At 44.7% G+C, this 17,670-nt stretch overlaps 1 protein-coding gene across 3 annotated transcripts in view; it reads left to right on the plus strand.

The window, feature by feature from the left end:
- Positions 1-508: 508 nt before the first annotated feature.
- The window catches only part of LOC117559975 (zinc finger protein 3-like), an 87,458-nt gene continuing 70,296 nt past the window's right edge, over positions 509-17,670 (plus strand). For all 3 annotated transcript variants that reach the window (XM_034236747.1, XM_034236753.1, XM_034236741.1), the window contains exons 1-2: positions 509-761; positions 1,064-1,345. In XM_034236747.1, the coding sequence (XP_034092638.1) occupies positions 515-761; positions 1,064-1,345 (529 nt within the window). In that variant the 5' untranslated portion in view covers positions 509-514. The remainder of the gene's footprint in view (positions 762-1,063; positions 1,346-17,670) is intronic.

Consider the following 17,670-nt stretch of genomic DNA (forward strand, 5'->3'; position numbering starts at 1 on the left):
GCTATGGTACCATGACGTGCAAGCATAGTCATAGTACCCTTGAATGAGTGCTCCTGCCAGAGTTTTCAGGGTGTTTTTGTTTACCAGAGAGGAGATCCGGTATAGGAATCTAGTTCTTTGATTGACTTTTTTTATTACATTGGATGCCATTTTGTCACAGGAGAGGTTTGCCTCAAGAATAGATCCTAGGTATGTAATTTCCTTCTTACTTGTGACAATAATGTCGCCCACTGCAACTGAGAAGTCGTCGGATTTGCTGAGATGTGACACAAATGTGACACTTGTGAGAAAAGGTTCACCTAAAAGTCAAACAAAAGTGATTCATGCAACTCACTGAACAAGTGTTGGGGAACATGTTGTTGATGTTATGGTTTCCCTTATTAGTTATTGTGGGAGATTTGGACAATGTATTTTTTAATGTCAATCCAGTAGGTGGCGGTAATGTAACTTTATCCGTGCAGAACGACTCCCTAAACCAACGAAGAAGAACATTCCACCGGAAGTTGTTTTGTTCATGCCAACGAGAAAAATAAAAGTTGGTTTGGTTTATTTTGTCTCTTCATACATCCATATATTTCACACAGTAGAAATGGCTGCAGTTGAGAAACTGAGAAGTGTTATCAACGAGCGACTAGCTGCAGCTGCCGATGAAATATATGGAGTTTTTGCTCAAGCTTTATCAGCATACGAGGAGGAGATTTGTCGTCAGCGCAGATTATTGGATACCGTCTTGAAGCCTCAGATAAAGCTGCACAGAACAGGTGTGTAACAAACCATGAAATACTTTTGTTATTTCTATTTCTTTTTAGATCTCCAACAACAGATCACAAATACAAAAAGCACACATTCTTAGAATATGTTATAGTTTTAAAAAGTTGGTGGCGTAATGTTTTTTATTTTTATCAAATCTATTTATAAATGTTATGCATAATGCATTTCTGTAGTCTTGTTTGTTGTTGTCTTGATATTGTGATATTGATCTTAACACCATTGCCCAGCATTGAATGCAATTTGCTTCCCTAACACCACACTAACAGCACTTTGTTTGTTTTCTGTCCTCCAGAGCTCCCTCAGCAACATGTCTGTAATGAGGAGGAGGTTCTCACTGACCAGCAGCTCTGTAGTCAGGAAAGGAACTCCAGTCTGGACCAAGAGGACCCAGAGCCTCCACAGATTAAAGAGGAACAGGAGGAACTTTGCACCAGTCAGGAGGAAGAGCAGCTTGGACTAAAACAGGAGACTGATGTCTTCATGGTGACTCTTACTGATGAGGAAAGTGTGCACAGCGGTCAGACTTGTGCAAAAGAGTCTGTTGGCAAGCCTCAGATAAAGCTGCACAGAACAGGTGTGTAACAAACAATAACATACTTTCTTATTCTTTGTGACTGGCAAAGCCACACACAGTATAGTATTCAATGTACTTATCTCAACTTATTCTTCTTCTTACGCCACAAATGTTGTCATGCTACTCTTTCGGCAGCGTTGAAACGAAACACACAAAAAACACATCAAAACGTTTCGGAATAACCATGATCGGGTTGCTATGTCTTTTATAAGAGTGTAGCTCTCTTCACGACACAGACACAGGTCGGTTCTATAAAACGGGTGTTTATTTCTTGGAGTTTTCATCATGTAGCCTCCCCTCTTCCGTTACGCCGTGAGAACGACAACAACGAATAACACGTATACATAGCCAAACATATTAGCATATTGTGCTACACATATATGAATGAAAATATGACACATGAGAACATAAAACAAATACCTCGTTGGCCGCTTGTCGTGAAAGGAGATTTATCTTTAAAGTTCCCTTTCCATATAACCTTGTCAAATTGTAACTTTGTCACAGACTTCAGCAGAGCTTTGAATAAAGACGTCAACTCACGTTGAGTTGTCCAGTGTATCAACAAAACAGGCAGTACCAGTACATGAACAAACATTAGTTCCTAGGCACAAGAAACAACAAACACTTACGCATATTGGTTTAACATATAAAAGAAACTGTATTCAATCATGCCATATTTAACGATTATAATATTACATGAAATAAAGTATTTATTTATTTAATTCATCTATGAAACCAATTGTGTTGTTCTTTTTGATTAAGGCAACTTTGTTACGTCATTTACAAAGAGATTCGCCTAGCCGTTTTCACGCAAATTCGCAGAAAACTGAGATCTTTTGCTCCATAGGAATGAATGGGAAATCCATTTGAACAGAGCTCAAAAACACTCCTTTGACCCCATACAGATTCCGCAGACTTTAACATAGGACAAAAATTACAAGTTTAAACGGTTCTCGAGGCTATGGACTTTATTAGACTATTTGGATATTTTTGATAGCTAGTACGGTTCTCATGTAGTCGCAGCTTACGTTTTGTGGACATTTCACACTGTTTCACATTTTATAATGGGTGTGTATGGGAAAGCTTGTTAAGATTTAGAGTGGTGACATCACGACTAGAGGGGAGAGGAGCTGGAAAATATTCTGAGTTTTTTTTCCAACTATTGCTCGGCTGGCCACAATTTTCACTCTTCAGACTTTTGTGATCATAATGTAGGGATATTTGTCCCGGCCGCACCGATATGCTCATTTAATCAAACGGACTTGTACATATAGCAAACACGAGAGCCATCTGGTATCCTAAATACTCTGGGTTGGAGATTTAGCTGATTGGAGTTAGTTTTTTACTTAGAAGCAATAATGCAACACAATATTGTCAATACATTCTCTGACAGGCTGTCTCTCGTTCACTGGCAGGGCGTTGCCGTGGAAACGCTTTGATCTTTGAACACACCTGTCGGTCGTCAACTAAACCCAGTGGTAATCTAAAGATGTTCAGGAACGATGCAGGAATGTGGTACTAGAATCCAAAAATGTAAGAGATAAACATTTAAAATCTATGACTGATTGACCTGAATGTTTTATGTGTATTATCTCGATGCCCAAGACAAATTTCTCCTAAGGGAGACAATAAAGCTTTATCTTATCTTAAAATAGTCAGCTAAATGTGAGCTAAAATTAATGGATATTCTTTGTTGTACCTTAACAATACAACTAATGCTATTAATACTTACTCAGCGGGGGTAATGTTAGCATCGGGATGCGCACCCAAGTTTCAGTCACACAGTCAACATTTCTCGTAATTGTCTAGTTTCCTATCAAGTTCTTACTGTGGGGGAAACTTCTGCAGCAATGGAGAGTCAGGACTCAAAGAGACACGAGGAGAGCTGGAGCTTTGATGGCAAACACTGACTGTTTTTTTGGAGCTTCGGCCGGAGAATTGACAAGACATGTCACGGGCCACGAGTTGACCACACGGTTGAGATGCCACAATCAATTCTGAAGAACCCTCCTGTAGTTCCAGGTTTTAACTAGTTCAGAGTGTAATAATCAACATTCTTCAATAGATAGACTAAACAGCTGAGGACACTGAATCACATTTGTTGTCGCTTATGGCTCGGGTCATCTACACCCCGAGAAGGATGTGTTCCAGGTGTCCAACAACAATAACTATCTCTGACCGAAGTTGCCCGGTCATAAACTGGTAATAACAACAAAATGCTTGGGCAGCCCCTCCTTAAGGGAGATAGCGGCTACCCAAGGTTGGGCATCTGAGGTTACCTACTGTAACCCAGCTTCTATGAGTATTGGCGCAGCCCTCTAAGGCTATCGCTATTGGGTTATCCCTCTGCGCCCCCGCGCAGCACTGAAACACTTGTAGTCCACGCCGACCCGCCAGGTGGGCCCCACCCTCGGGCCTCCTTCCGGTATAAATAGGAAGGTTGCCCGGCAATCTGCTCCCATACAATATAACTTTTCTTCAGCTATTCGTAGAGCCAGTGGGGCCCAGCGCTTAGAGGGCTGCGCCAATACTCATAGAAGCTGGGTTACAGTAGGTAACCTCAGTTCTATTTCGTATATGGCTTCGCCCTCTAAGGCTATCGCTATTGGGTTAAGGGCGAAGCATGATGTAGTCTGCGCCCCACTGGGTCTGTCCAGCACTAGAAGCACAGACATACCTGCTTAATAACGCCCCCCTGCCTGTTGTGCCATGCGTAATGGCGCATCACCGTCCCTGGAACATAGCAAAACATACCTATTTTCCTGACGGGCTGAAGGCTGGGAACAATACATACCGACCGCTGTGAGAAAGTAGAGACGAAGGTCCCACCTTGTCCTGCGATCATAGAGGGGGAACAGCCGCTCTCTCCGTGTCAGCCAGGTAGGAGAGCGCTCAGCTGGATCCCTGACGTCACTCACTCTGACCAGGCACTCTGTACGAAGTGTGTCAGAGGAAGGGGAACATCCCTCTCCTACGAGGGGAAAAAGGGCCGCTCTCTGTGTGCCGCGAGGCAGGAGAGAGGCGCACAGCTGGATCCCTGACGTCACTCACTCTGACAGGACACCCAGTACAGGGCGTGTCAGAGAGGAAAGGGAGACATCCCTCAAATAAAATTGAATAAATGAACAGGGGAACACCGAGGAGGAGGAAATTCCTCTGGTTGAGTGCGCTTTGATATTCTCCGGGGGCTCCACCCCAGAGGAGACATATGCCTGTGACACAGCCTCACACAGCCAGTGTAACAGCCGTTGTGTAGACAGAGGTTGCCCGATCGAGCGCTCTCTGTAATGCACAAACAGGCGCTGAGAACGGCGCAATGCCGCCGTGCACGCCACATAGCAGGACAGCGCGCGCACCGGACAGAGGAGATGAGATGTTGCTTCTTCCTCCGACCTGTAAGGAGGGGGGAAGAAGCCAGCCAGGGTGATCACTCTTGACCTAAAAGAGTTGTGATGACCTTATAGGCATGAAGCCGGGTTATGGCGTAAAACAGCTGAACTGCATCTCCATGGATCCGGAGACATGACGGAGCCACAGGGAGAGCAGACAGATCACCCTTTCCTCTGATAGAGCCAAAAGCAGTACTACTTTGGCTGAATACAGTTAAGGGGAACCTGATCAGGATCAAATGGGGTTTTTCTTTAGTGCGCGTAACACCAAAGCCAAATCCCACTGAGGCGCCAGTGTGCGTGACACCGGTCTGAGTCTCCATACTCCTCGCATACCACGGCTGCTGCGTTCTGCGAGCCCCTCGGTTAAATTCGCCGGGAATAACACTGTTCCTGGGATAACGGGAGTGTTTCTTGTATCCCATGGAACTGCTGGGGGGAGAGGCTTCTCTGTGATGTGCCGTAATGGTCGTCATGGTGACGTGCCACGCCATCGCCGCTGCTGCCCGTGAAGCAAAAAGGCTGCGAGGGAGTTTCCACACGCTGCATTCCACTCTGTCTCTCATCATGAGGCGCGTACATGCCCAGAGGATGAGAGGTGTGTGTATGCTGTCCACACGAGGCGTTATAACAGTGCTCGTGGATTTATTATGACCGTGTGTAAGGCATATCTGGGACAGAGGAATGCCTCGAGCTCTGCAGTTTATAAACCAATAGGTTAAAACAGCAGGCTTCTGCAGTGAATGAAGCACCTCTGGAGACTCCACCTGTGGGGGAGACCATGGGGAATCCCCCCCCGTGACCAGCTGACGCTAATGCCTCGCAGCTGCGTCACGGAGAGGGCTGTGTGGGTAGTGACACGCCGGAGAAGAGCTGTCAGTTTCTCCACTCGCTGCCACGAGAGCGCGCTCTGCTGCTGGCTGAGTTTAATTCCACTCCCAGATAAACGTTTGTCTGAGAGGGAAGAGAACAGCTCTTCTTCCAATTTATTATGAAACCCAGGCTTTGACAGATGCGATACGAGATGTATCGTCTGTAAAGCGACTTCCTCCCTGGAGCGAGCCAGCAACTAGCAGGTCGTTCAGAGGAAACCACCCTCTCATCCCTCCTCTGTGTAGCGGCTCCAGCCTTCTACACAAAAACGGGAGGAGCCAGGAAATATCCGAACGGCAGACGATTGTCTGGTCTGATATTCCCTGAAATGAGAAACCGCAGGAATTCCCTGTGTTTCGGGATGATGGGTACGTGGAAGTATGCATCCTTCAGGTGGAAGTGAACCAGTCGTCCTGGTGAACACATTCCAGCACCTGTTTGATCGTCAGCATGTGGAATACTGACAGTTCGAGGATGTCTCATTGCCCCAGTCTTTTTCGGGATTAGAAAAATAACGGGAGTGAAAAACCCCTGATTTTCCTCCCTTTGAGGAACCCTGGAAATATCCTCTTTCTACAGGAGTTCCAGCAGCTCGGATTGGAGCGCAAGACATAGCTTCTGGGAGGACAGGAGTGTTTCCTGTATCCCATTGAACTGTGGGGGGCTTTTTCGGAACCACACTGCGGGGTGTGACACGTCGAAGGAGAGCTGTCAGCGTTTCCACTCTCTGCCGTGAGAGTCGTGCTCTCATGCGGGCTGAGTTCAATTCCACCCCCAGGTAAACAATACTCTGGGCTGGAATAGGACAGCTCTTTTTCCAATTTATCATGAAACCCAGCTTTGACAGATGCGATATGAGTTGTACCGTCTGTAAAGCCGCTTCCTCCCTGGAGCGAGCCAGCAGCAGCAGGTCGTCCAGGTAAAATAGTACTCTCATCCCTCCTCTGTGTAGCGGCTGCAACGCCGTCTCTACACACTTTGAAAAAGTACGAGGAGCCAGGGAATAGTCGAACGGCAGACGGTTGTACTGGTACGATATTCCCTGGAATGAAAACCGCAGGAATTTCCTGTGTTGCGGAATGATGGGTACATGGAAGTATGCATCCTTTAGGTCTATAGAGGTGAAACCAATCTCCCTGGTGAACACACTCTAGCACCTTTTTGACCGTCAGCATGTGAAACAGGTCGAGGATGGGTCTCATTCCCCCTGTCTTTTTCGGGATAAGAAAATAGCGGGAGTAATACCCCTGATTTTCTTCCTCCTGGGGAACCCTGGAAATAGCCTCTTTCAACAGGAGTTCCCGTAGCTCTGCTTGGAGCGCAATACACTGTTCTCGGGATGTTAGGCATGTCACCTGTATCCCGTTGAACTGTGGGGGGGGGGAGGCGAACTGCAGGGTGTACCCTCTGCTGATCAGCCTGTTCATCCATCTGTCCATCTCTGAGAGCGGGCGCGCATACTTGAGATGTGTTGTGGTTGTCATGACGACGAGCCACGCCAGAGCCCTCGCCGCCGCTGCCCGTGAGGCAACCCAAGGTGGGCCTAGAGCGAAAAGGCTGTGCGGAGGCCTCCACACGCTGCGTATCACTCCGTCTCGCATCATGAGGCGCGTACACGCTCAGAGGATGGGTGGAGGTGTGTGCAGTAATATCCACATGAGGCGTTAACACTGCGCTCGTGGGCTTATTGTGACCGTGTGTAGGTGGCGTATCTTGGACAGAAGAATGCCGCGAGGTCTGTGGTTTAATAACCGAAGAGTCATAACCACCAGAACCCTGCAGCGAACCATGCTGCCTACTAATCAACAGATTGGAGACAGCTGGTTTTAATTACTGTGCTCCGCAGCTTATTAATCGATAGATTAAATAGTGCAGGCTTTTGTACCGAACCCGGCTGGCTATTAACCGATAGGTCATAGGCAGCTGGCTCACCCAGGGTGGGGGATATGTGACACACATTTGTAACTGATGACTCAGACCACATGTTAGGAAATAAACGCTTTTTATTTCCCTCACCCTCAAACCGTCAAGGTTTGCTTTTTCGGCGGCTCTCGTGGAGCAGACGCCGAACGGAAGTACCTCACTCCCTTCTTACCCCCCCTCTCTGGTGGGGGCCCGTAGGCGCGGGATGGTGCCCTGGAGGCGCGGGCCGGTGCCCCAGCCGCCGCTGACGGGCGAGTCTGACGCCTCGGCTGCTGTTGCTGCTGGTGTCTGTCCGTCTGCCGCTGTGGCCGGGTTGGCTGTTGCTGCTGCCGCTGGTGCCGCTGGTGCCGCTGCTGCTTCACCGTTGGCTGGAGCCAGCCGACGTGCTGGCGGATGTCCTCCGCCTGCTCCGATGCCGCCTTCATGGAATCCACCATGGCCAGGAACTGGGGCCCAAACAGCCCGTCCGAGCTGATTGGAGCGTCCAGTAACACCTTCCTGGCTGGCTCTGTGACCGTTGCCTGCTGTAACCAGAGGTGGCGCTGGATCTGTGTCATCCAGGCTGTGATCCTCGCCTGGGACACCGCCACGGCTGCGCACAGCGTGAACGCCGTGCTGACCACCTTAGCGATCTCCTCTGCCTCCTCTGGAGCCACGGTGGTGGACCGTTCGACCAACGTCACCACCGAGTTGGTCAGCAATGCAATATTATTCGCCGCTGCCGACGCCTGGAAAGCACACTGGTGCGCCCGGTCAGCCTGGCGGGCGACATTGCCGATTATTTCCGGCAGCTCCAGCATGATGCCCCCCAACGCCTGTAGCGCCGTGGCCACGGAGAAGGGGACCACGTGTTCGACCGCCACCTCTGACTCTCGCTCTGACCCCGTCTCCCCCGTCCGGGGAAGAGGGGGAAGGGGAGAGCCGCATGGTGAGCCATGGAGGGAGGCGGGGTAGGAGTCGTCCGACTCCTGCCCCCCACTCGCCTCCAGAAACAGGCTGTCTCTGTTCTGGATGGGCTCCTGCCCCCCCCAGACGTCTTCCTCACCCGCAGCAGCTAGAGCGTCCGCCCTTCGCTTCCTGTCGGATGAAGGGAGACGCACACAGTGAGGACATGCGACCTGCTGGCTGAGAGCCGCGTCCGCGTGCTCTGGCCCCAGACAGGCTGCGCATATCGGGTGCAAATCATAGCTCATAATGTACCCCGTATTGCACGAAGGACACATACGGACACACTCTTTGTTGCTCATGATCTTGCTTTTCTCGTGCTTCAGTAAACTGCTGGTTGCTGAAGAAAAGAGGGAGCAGATTGCCGGGCACCCTTCCTATTTATACCGGAAGGAGGCCCGAGGGTGGGGCCCACCTGGCGGGTGGGCGTGGACTACAAGTGTTTCAGTGCTGCGCGGGGGCGCAGAGGGATAACCCAATAGCGATAGCCTTAGAGGGCGAAGCCATATACGAAATAGAACTGCGTCAGAGGGCAAAAGGTAAACATGTATACAGAATTATTCCCTGACACTTACAAATTATAAAACAATCTGAATGGGATTCATTATGGTTAAAGCCTCTCGTTAGCTATTTTCTGTTTATTCATTCACATTCAGATATCCAACAACAGATCACAAATACACAAAGCACAGCAGTTAAAATACACATTGTTAGAATATGTTATAGTTTTAAAAAGTTGGTGGCCGTGTGTTGATCTTAACACCATTGCCCAGCATTGAATGCAATTTGCTTCCCTAACACCACACTAACAGTACTTTGTTTATTTTCTGTCCCTCCAGAGCTCCCTCAGCAACATGTCTGTAATGAGGATGAGGATCTCACTGACCAGCAGCTCTGTAGTCAGGAAAGGAACTCCAGTCTGGACCAAGAGGACCCAGAGCCTCCACAGATTAAAGAGGAACAGGAGGAACTTTGCACCAGTCAGGAGGAAGAGCAGCTTGAACTAAAGCAGGAGACTAATGTCTTCATGGTGACTCTTACTGATGAGGAAAGTGTGCACAACGGTCTGACTTGTGCAAAAGAGTCTGTAGGCAACATGCCAGTTATAAGCGTTGTGGTATCAGAAGCACAAAGTAATCTGCAGCTCATCTCTCACAATTCGAATGACTCAGGGTTAAAAAGAACTGCGGATCCAGAAATAGACAAAATACATCACAAAACTAAAATGAACAAAGTAAACAACGCTAACTTGTCAGACATGCAACGTAATACTTGCACAGTGAAAAATTATTTAAAATGTGAAACTTGTGGGAAAGATTTTAAGTACATGTCAATACTGCGAAGACACATGACCATCCACCCGGATGAGAAGCCATATTCTTGCCAAACATGTGGAAGAGATTTCAGAGAAAGTAGTTCCTTGATGTACCACATGCGAGTCCACACCGGTGAGAAGAAATATACTTGCAAAACATGTGGGAAAAAATTCAGATTTAACATTGACTTTGAGAGTCACATGAGAATCCACACGGGCGAGATGCCCTTTGTTTGCGCGACCTGCGAGAAAAGATTCGATGACATGTCAAAATTAAAAAGGCATATGAAATGCCACACAGGTGAGAAACCGTATGTTTGCATGACCTGCGGGAAAAGCTTCATTGACATGTCAAAATTAAAAAGGCATATGAAATGCCACACAGGTGAGAAACCGTATGTTTGCATGACCTGCGGGAAAAGCTTCATTGACATGTCAACATTAAAAAGGCATATGAAAGTCCACACAGGTGAGAAACCGTTTACTTGTAAAGCATGTGGGAACAATTTTGGACGTAAAGATGAATTATTGAGCCACATGAGAAGGATTCACGCTGCCGAGAAGGCATAACTTTGAATTGAAAAGGTATTACATGGTTTACACCAACAAGTAGATTTCCATATGTACAAGTGACAAGACACATAAATGCAGCACTTTTTTCATCTGGATGAATGTTCATCAGGCAGCTACTGCTGGGCAGTGGCGTGCACAGACATTTATAGGGGCAGGTGCTCAAGAGAAAAAAAAGGGCACCTTCTGAGTCGTCGTGGCGGTCGCGCCGAAATTGTGCGCTCCGAAATTGTGCGCAAAAATTTGCCGGATAATGGCGGATTATGTTAGTTTATTTTCGGTTTTTGGTTACTTTATTTCGGTGTTAGGGTTAGGTTAGGGTTATGTTATTTAATTCTTATTTTTGCCTGATTTTACTGATTTATTATCAAAAAATTAATTATTTTAACATTTCCAATCTGAAGCTAAGGGGGGGATGAAATCCCCCCCCCCCGGGATTGACGCCCCTGGTGGAACCGCCGGCTGCCTTAGTAGTGTGAGATTTATTAAAGGCACATCTTGTATGTCGTAATTGCATATATATTTATTTCAATAACCATATGCTGTCTGATGCAGATGCCTATCTAAAACAAATCAGATAGTAGGCTTACTAGCTTCTACTCGCTAAAGCAACTGTAGTCAGGGATGCAAACTCATCAGGTATGAAAAAGGTGACAAGGATCCGAGCCCCCCGACCCCACGGAATATCGGCTTTAAAATTAGGAATAACAGAGGATTTTAGCAGTCAGAACAACTAAAGCAGCAGGTAATAATAACAGAAACGCCAAAGAGTTACATCTAATAGAAATATATAAAAGCATTTATTTTAATTGTGTAGCAGTCAGTTTATAATTTTGGCAGCACTGTTGAGCATTTTGAAAATGTATTTTCATGCCTTAGTATTTTTATAATACTTTTCTACTTTCACTTGAGGAACATTTTGAATGCAGGACTTTTACTGTAACAGAGTATTCCTACACTCTGGTACTTCTACTTTTACTCAAGTACAAGATCTGAGTACTTCTACTTTTACTCAAGTACAAGATCTGAGTACTTCTACTAAAGTAGGCTACAAGATCTGAGTATACTTCTACTTTTACTCTAGTAGCCTACAATCGCTATACTTATACCACCTCTGTTTATAGCCTATGAAAAAAACTATTAGAAAACGAAGGCTAAAGCTAACGTTATCAGTCTGTGCCACAGTGACTCCGCACAGTTAACGAACGCATCGTAGATAATGTAGCTGACCCTCATCCCGGAGCAGCAGAGTTCAGCCGGCCCGACAGGCAAGAAGACTCGAGCACACAGCTCGCGCTTCATATATTAAAAAATAACACCATGCGCGTCATGATGGCACATAACAGCTCGCGACCGCAGATTATTTCGGCGATTAGATAACATGTAAATTATATTTGACACAACTTTAGTTACATTTCCATGACTTTTCCAAAACTTTGGGAAAAATATTGTTTTCCATAACTTTTCCAGGGCCTGGAATTAGCATTTTGAATTTCCATGACTTTTCCAGGTTTTCAATGACCGTACGAACCCTGTATAGTTTAGTTTGACATCTGATTTAGGGGATTAAACAATACACTCATTGTATTTGTTACCTGGTGGTTACTTAGTTGGTCGTCACTAGGGCACTTTTAATCGTGTTGCTGCGTGCTGCTGCACCACACACCCGCCGTGGCCTGTCTGACTGACTGACTGTCAGCTCTGCGCGCTGCGCGTTCACGTTGAGAGCAGGGAAGGGAGGGGTTGCAGCCAGAGCACGTACGGGAGTGCCGCGGGGCACGTGTGGGGATGTCTGACAAAATTACAACGCGCATTTGGGGAATTGTTGTATATATTAGAAGCTTTTAATCCAGAATTGATCGATGTTACCATGAGCCACATACAGTACACTGTAAAAAATAAATAAAATAAAAAACTGTAAAAAACGAACTTTCAAAAGGGCACATTGCTGTCAAGAGGGCCAAACGGGCAGGTGCTCAAGCACTACCTAGAGTCTATGTGTGCACGTCTCTGCTGCTGGGACTGATCAATGGTTGCTATGTTGAAGATTTAAAAAACTGCAATTAAGTTGCAAATAGATTTTTGTCATTTTGTTTTGAATATGTATGTATTTTGTAGTTTTGTATTTTGGTTTCAAGGTGACACTCAAGCTGAAGTAATAATAATAATAATCTACATTGTGCTTTAATTCATAGAAATGATCGGTGCACTTAATGCTGTGTGATCTAATGCATGTATCTAACAGTAAAGCTTTGTATGGTGATGATGTAAGAATACTAGGGATGCACGATAATTATCGGCCCGATAATTATCGGTCCGATATTAGGAATTATGACGTCATCCCGATAAACCCGATACCAGTATTAATAGCCCCGATAATATACAATAACTTTTTTGGGTAAAAAAAAAGAAAAAAATACTGCGGTGTGGGTGGATTCGGAAGAGGGACGCTTGTTTTTCACTCGGCTACTCCCGTTTTGCCAGTACTGTGGTATTAGTGGTTTAGGAAGAGGGGAGTTTTTCACAAATCCAGCGCTCCCTAATTCGTGAAGCCAGGACAGTAAACAAACATGTCGTCGGTGGTATGGGCGTTGGAGCTATGTGCAACTCAAGGCATATGCTCGAACCGGAGCTGCCTGGACGCTGCAATCATGTTGCGCACTATCCATGCTGACATTTCGTACAATGTCCCACTGTCTGGCTTCCTGCATAAAGTTAAGTGCTCGGCGCAGTTGTGGCGAAATGTCGCTCCTCTGTTTTCATTTAAACAGCCCCGTATATCCGTTAGCGCAGCTAGCTAGCACCAGATGCTAACAACAACAATGCACGTAAGGTCTCTCTCGCTCGCTCGGGCCACACATTATAACTAATAACAGTCGGTGCATGCCGGTGAGCGTGGAAGTGTGGTCTGCCACAAGCGGGCGACAGGAGCGGGGCTGTCAGCATCAGCTTGTAGATGGTATTTTAAACTCGATGCGCTCTGAAACTACGGGGCGGCCGAGGAAAAAAAATACACATGCGTTAATCGCGTTAAAATAAATAGTGGCGTACATTTTTTTTTATTATCGGTCTTGAGAAGCAGGAAGGTATCGATATCGGTTTCAAAAAAACAATATCGTGCATCCCTAAAGAATACCAGATTCACCCTAAACGCTAAAGATATAAGCAAACGCTGTTCATCCAGGCTGCTGGTATGACTGACATAATAAGTAAGTGGATGTAAGTTGTAACAAACAGTAGATTTTTAAATGATAGCCACATGGGCTTGAGCTTAAGTTATTATATTATTTAAATATGTTGATTAGTTTGATCACCGGAGTTGCCTCATATTGAACTTTGGTAACAGTAATAAGAGATTGCATTTGAATCACAAGTAAGATCTTGAACAATTTCAAATAAAAAACGAAATGGTTCTCAGATGGCATCTTATTGCTTTCCTTTCATGCAACATAAAGTTCTACTTTTCATTTTACAGGAGAATACTTTCCAAGCCGGTACATTCATTTGACGGCTATCAATTAAATGAAAAACGTCTATCTATGTTTCAGATTAAGGTTTTCCATAAAAAAGTGTTCACACATTATGTAAAGTCCTTACACCCTTGTACTGTGTTTTTAAAAAAAAATTAAACATTGTATTTGCAATGGCTTAACAAATATGAATCATGTTAATGATAGCTATTTAGAGCCGGCTCATTTCCTTTATTATAATGAATGTTGAAATAGCACAGCAAGGTTACAATGGCCTCAGTAAAAATCACATGTTAAATTTGCACAGATTCACTGCCACTAACCAACATCTCAGTTATAATATTAACATCTGAATCTGACAGAAAGGGCCCAGATTCATCCCAACCAAAGTGTCCACTACCTTTCTCACAACTCTCACAGAGTCGAAAGCCATGCAAGAGCAATTCACAAGAAGACCAGTACTGATCAGGAACCAGAGAACAAATGTTTAAAATGGGGAGTTTCATGATATCTTAAAGTAAAAAAATCTACACAAGGTCCCACACCGGTTTACAGAGGTGGGAGGAGTACTCATCGTGTACTTCAGTAAGTAGAAGTACAAGAGTGTAGGATTATTCTGTTACAAGTTAAAGTCCTGCATTCAAAGGTTACTCAAGTAAAAGTACAAAAGTAAAAGCACTTATGCAGATTTCCCCTTACAGAATAATATATATTATATATTTTAATAATAGTTATTGATGCATTAAAGTGTTAGTCAAAGCTGGTAAAGGTGCAGCTAGTTTTAATCACTTTCATTTCATTTCAAACCTTTATTTACTTTGTTTTCTGCAGGGTAGCTTGTGAATTTACTCCAGAAAAAAATGGAAATACTCAAGTAAAGTACAAGTATCTAAAATCTTACAGTACTTGAGTAAATATACTTCACACCTCTGCCAGGGGAATAGCATTTCAAATTCAATGATTCAAAATGCAAAGGCTTTATTTTCATATGCACAGTAGCTAGAGTGTAGAAAATGGTATTGAAAATATGAAGTCCCAAGCTCCCCCAACAGTGTAACATAGTTATATAGGACATAACACAATAAAACAGATACAACAAATACAAATAGTGCAAGAAGAAACAGTAGAAAAGAGTATACGAAGGTTATGTTGCAACCAAGCGGCAAACTCTGGGTAACAGCCGGGACGCCAATACGGAAGTGCCACACACTGCAGTTCATACATGGGCCGCTAGGGACTGGCTGCAGAAAGGAGCAATTTCCATAGACCCCATGTTAAAATGCCCAACTTTACAGCAGAAAAAAACATGTTTCTACCCATGGATGCAATAAATATTATTTTCGATATAGTTAGATTCCACCTTCATGATTATGAATCTGTGAGTGAATTGTTTTCTAACACGGCCCTTTTATTTATATTAGGTCTTAACGTTTTTGCATAAATTAGGGCGTGGTCACTTTGATGGACACGTATATGCCTCGTCAGCTAACAGCAACTTGTCCACTCTGCTAGGCTACAACCATAGAGGCTACAACGTTAGTTAGTCATAGTACTGTACTTGACCCTTTAGCCGTGTTCGTGGTGATTAAACCCAGTCTCATGGCATTTCGTGTTCACCAACACGATTTTTAATCTATTGATTCGTGTTCACCAACACGATTTTCCCCTTTTTTTTTTCGTGTTGCACAGCACGATTTTAAAAGCAATGTATTTCTACTGGTGATGACGCTCATGGAAGCACGGCATTCGTTTGTGTCGGCTGCCCTTAAAGGCAATGTGAGCGTCCATTCTCATTGGATAACGGAGAATTGTATACCCGGAAGTAAGTATTCCCCTTACTGTCGATTGATTTTACAGTGATATCTGCACTACTCATCGACTAAAAAACACCAGATTATCCTTGTTAATTACACAACATTGATTGGTTTAAATTGTGTGCAATGCTTTTGTATTTTTCCCCTTCGATTCAGAGAAACAAATATTTTTTCGGAGTAAAGGATAGCAAAAGACACTACACTACCCAGAATCCCCAGCTATCGTTTAGGACTACACCATGTGCTCTGTTTGACAAACCCCGTGATAGTCCTCAAGCTCTGTGATTGGAGAGTGTGCTCCGAGGGTTACGCCGAGCCTCGAACAGCACTTGAAATGGGATGGAACCACGGCAGACTGTCCAAAACTGGATTTGAACGGGTCCACCGCGTCCCCCCCCTCCCCCACCCCGTCCCCAGAACTACACATGCTGGCTATTCTGTTTCGCAACATGTTCTCTATCTATGGCACGTCTCTACTGGGAGTTGTAGTTTTAAAAGACGTTTTCCTGTGTCGCGGCAACTCTGCAGAATCCTATGGGTGACGTCACGGACAATACGTCCATTTATATATACAGTCTATGGTTGCAACCAATGTGCAAGTAATGCTGATCAAGTAATCTATATATACATATCAGAAGTACAGTAAATAAATACAATAAACTAAATAATGCAGAGTATTGTTAGGGACGAAGTACATTTAGGAGTCTATATACATGTAAATAGAGGGGATATCTTTATTTAGACAGCTCTGATCTCTGGAATGCTGCATGGTAAAAATGAGTGTGCGTTACTATTTCAGAAGCATTTCTAGAGGACTGCTTGAGAGCAGAGGTAATGTTTTCCTCGTTATTATTGATATTAAGGTAATTCACATGTATTGCTTGTATTGGCCAACTATAAACAACTATATTTTAGACATATCTTAAAAGAGGCCAAGAGTATGTGAGACTGTGTGTGGGTTAAACTGAGGGGGAGCAGAGAAGGAAGTCTATGGAATGTGTGTGTGTCCAAACTGCAAGAATGTGAGACAGCGAACACCAGATGTGTTTGTTTTGCCACAAACGTAAGAGACTCTTGTTTCCGGGTCATCTCGGCTGGCTCGCGCTGATTCGCTACAACAGCCCATCGTTTTTATATCGCCCAATAGATTACCTGTATGGGAGGAGTATCCAACACAACCCCTCCCTTTCTAACTACATGAAGCCCTGTTGTGTCCTTAGTCTGCTCTCTTTTGTCTTCAGGCGGTCCAGATAGTAAGATCTCCGAGAGGTGAAAAAGAGCAGGATTACTCCTTTGTATTGTAAATTGTTGTTTACCATTAAAGCAGATTATTGTTTAACCCTTTATCTGGTGCTTTGAATTCCTTCTTTTATAAATCTGACCAGCTCATCAAAGAACACGCGGAGCCGAGGTGGGTTTCAGACCACTCCTTGCTCCAACAATAATGGAGGATTTTACACCTGGAAGTAAGTATCCTCTTTACTGTCGATTGATTTTACAGTGATATCTGCACTTCTCATCAACTCAAAAACACCAGATTATCCTTGTTGATTACACAACATTGATTGGTTTAAATTGTGTACAATGCTTTTGAATTTTTCCCCTTCGATTCGGAGAAACAAATATTTTTTCGGAGTTTAGGATGGCAGAAGACACTACACTACCCAGAATCCTCAGCTATCGTTTGGGACTACACCATGTGCTTTGCTTGACAAACCCCGTGATTAGTCCTCAAGCTCTGTGATGGGATGTTGGAGTGGCAGCGCTCAAAGTTTACACGGAGCGTCAAACAGCACTTTGAAATGGAATTAATCCCATCGACGGCACACTAACCAAAACAGGAATCAAACGTGTCCTACCCCCCCCCCCCCCTTAGGCCACAGGCTCCTCTAACAGTGCAACACAATAAAACAGATACACATAAAAAATAGTGCAAGTAAATACAAAAAGAAAAATACTAAAATACTAAAAAGTGAAATAGTGCAATAAGAGTCTATACAAGTGATTGGAATATGATATATTTGAC

The sequence above is a fragment of the Gymnodraco acuticeps genome, unplaced genomic scaffold (assembly GCF_902827175.1).
Source record: "Gymnodraco acuticeps unplaced genomic scaffold, fGymAcu1.1, whole genome shotgun sequence".
Taxonomy (NCBI): domain Eukaryota; kingdom Metazoa; phylum Chordata; class Actinopteri; order Perciformes; family Bathydraconidae; genus Gymnodraco; species Gymnodraco acuticeps.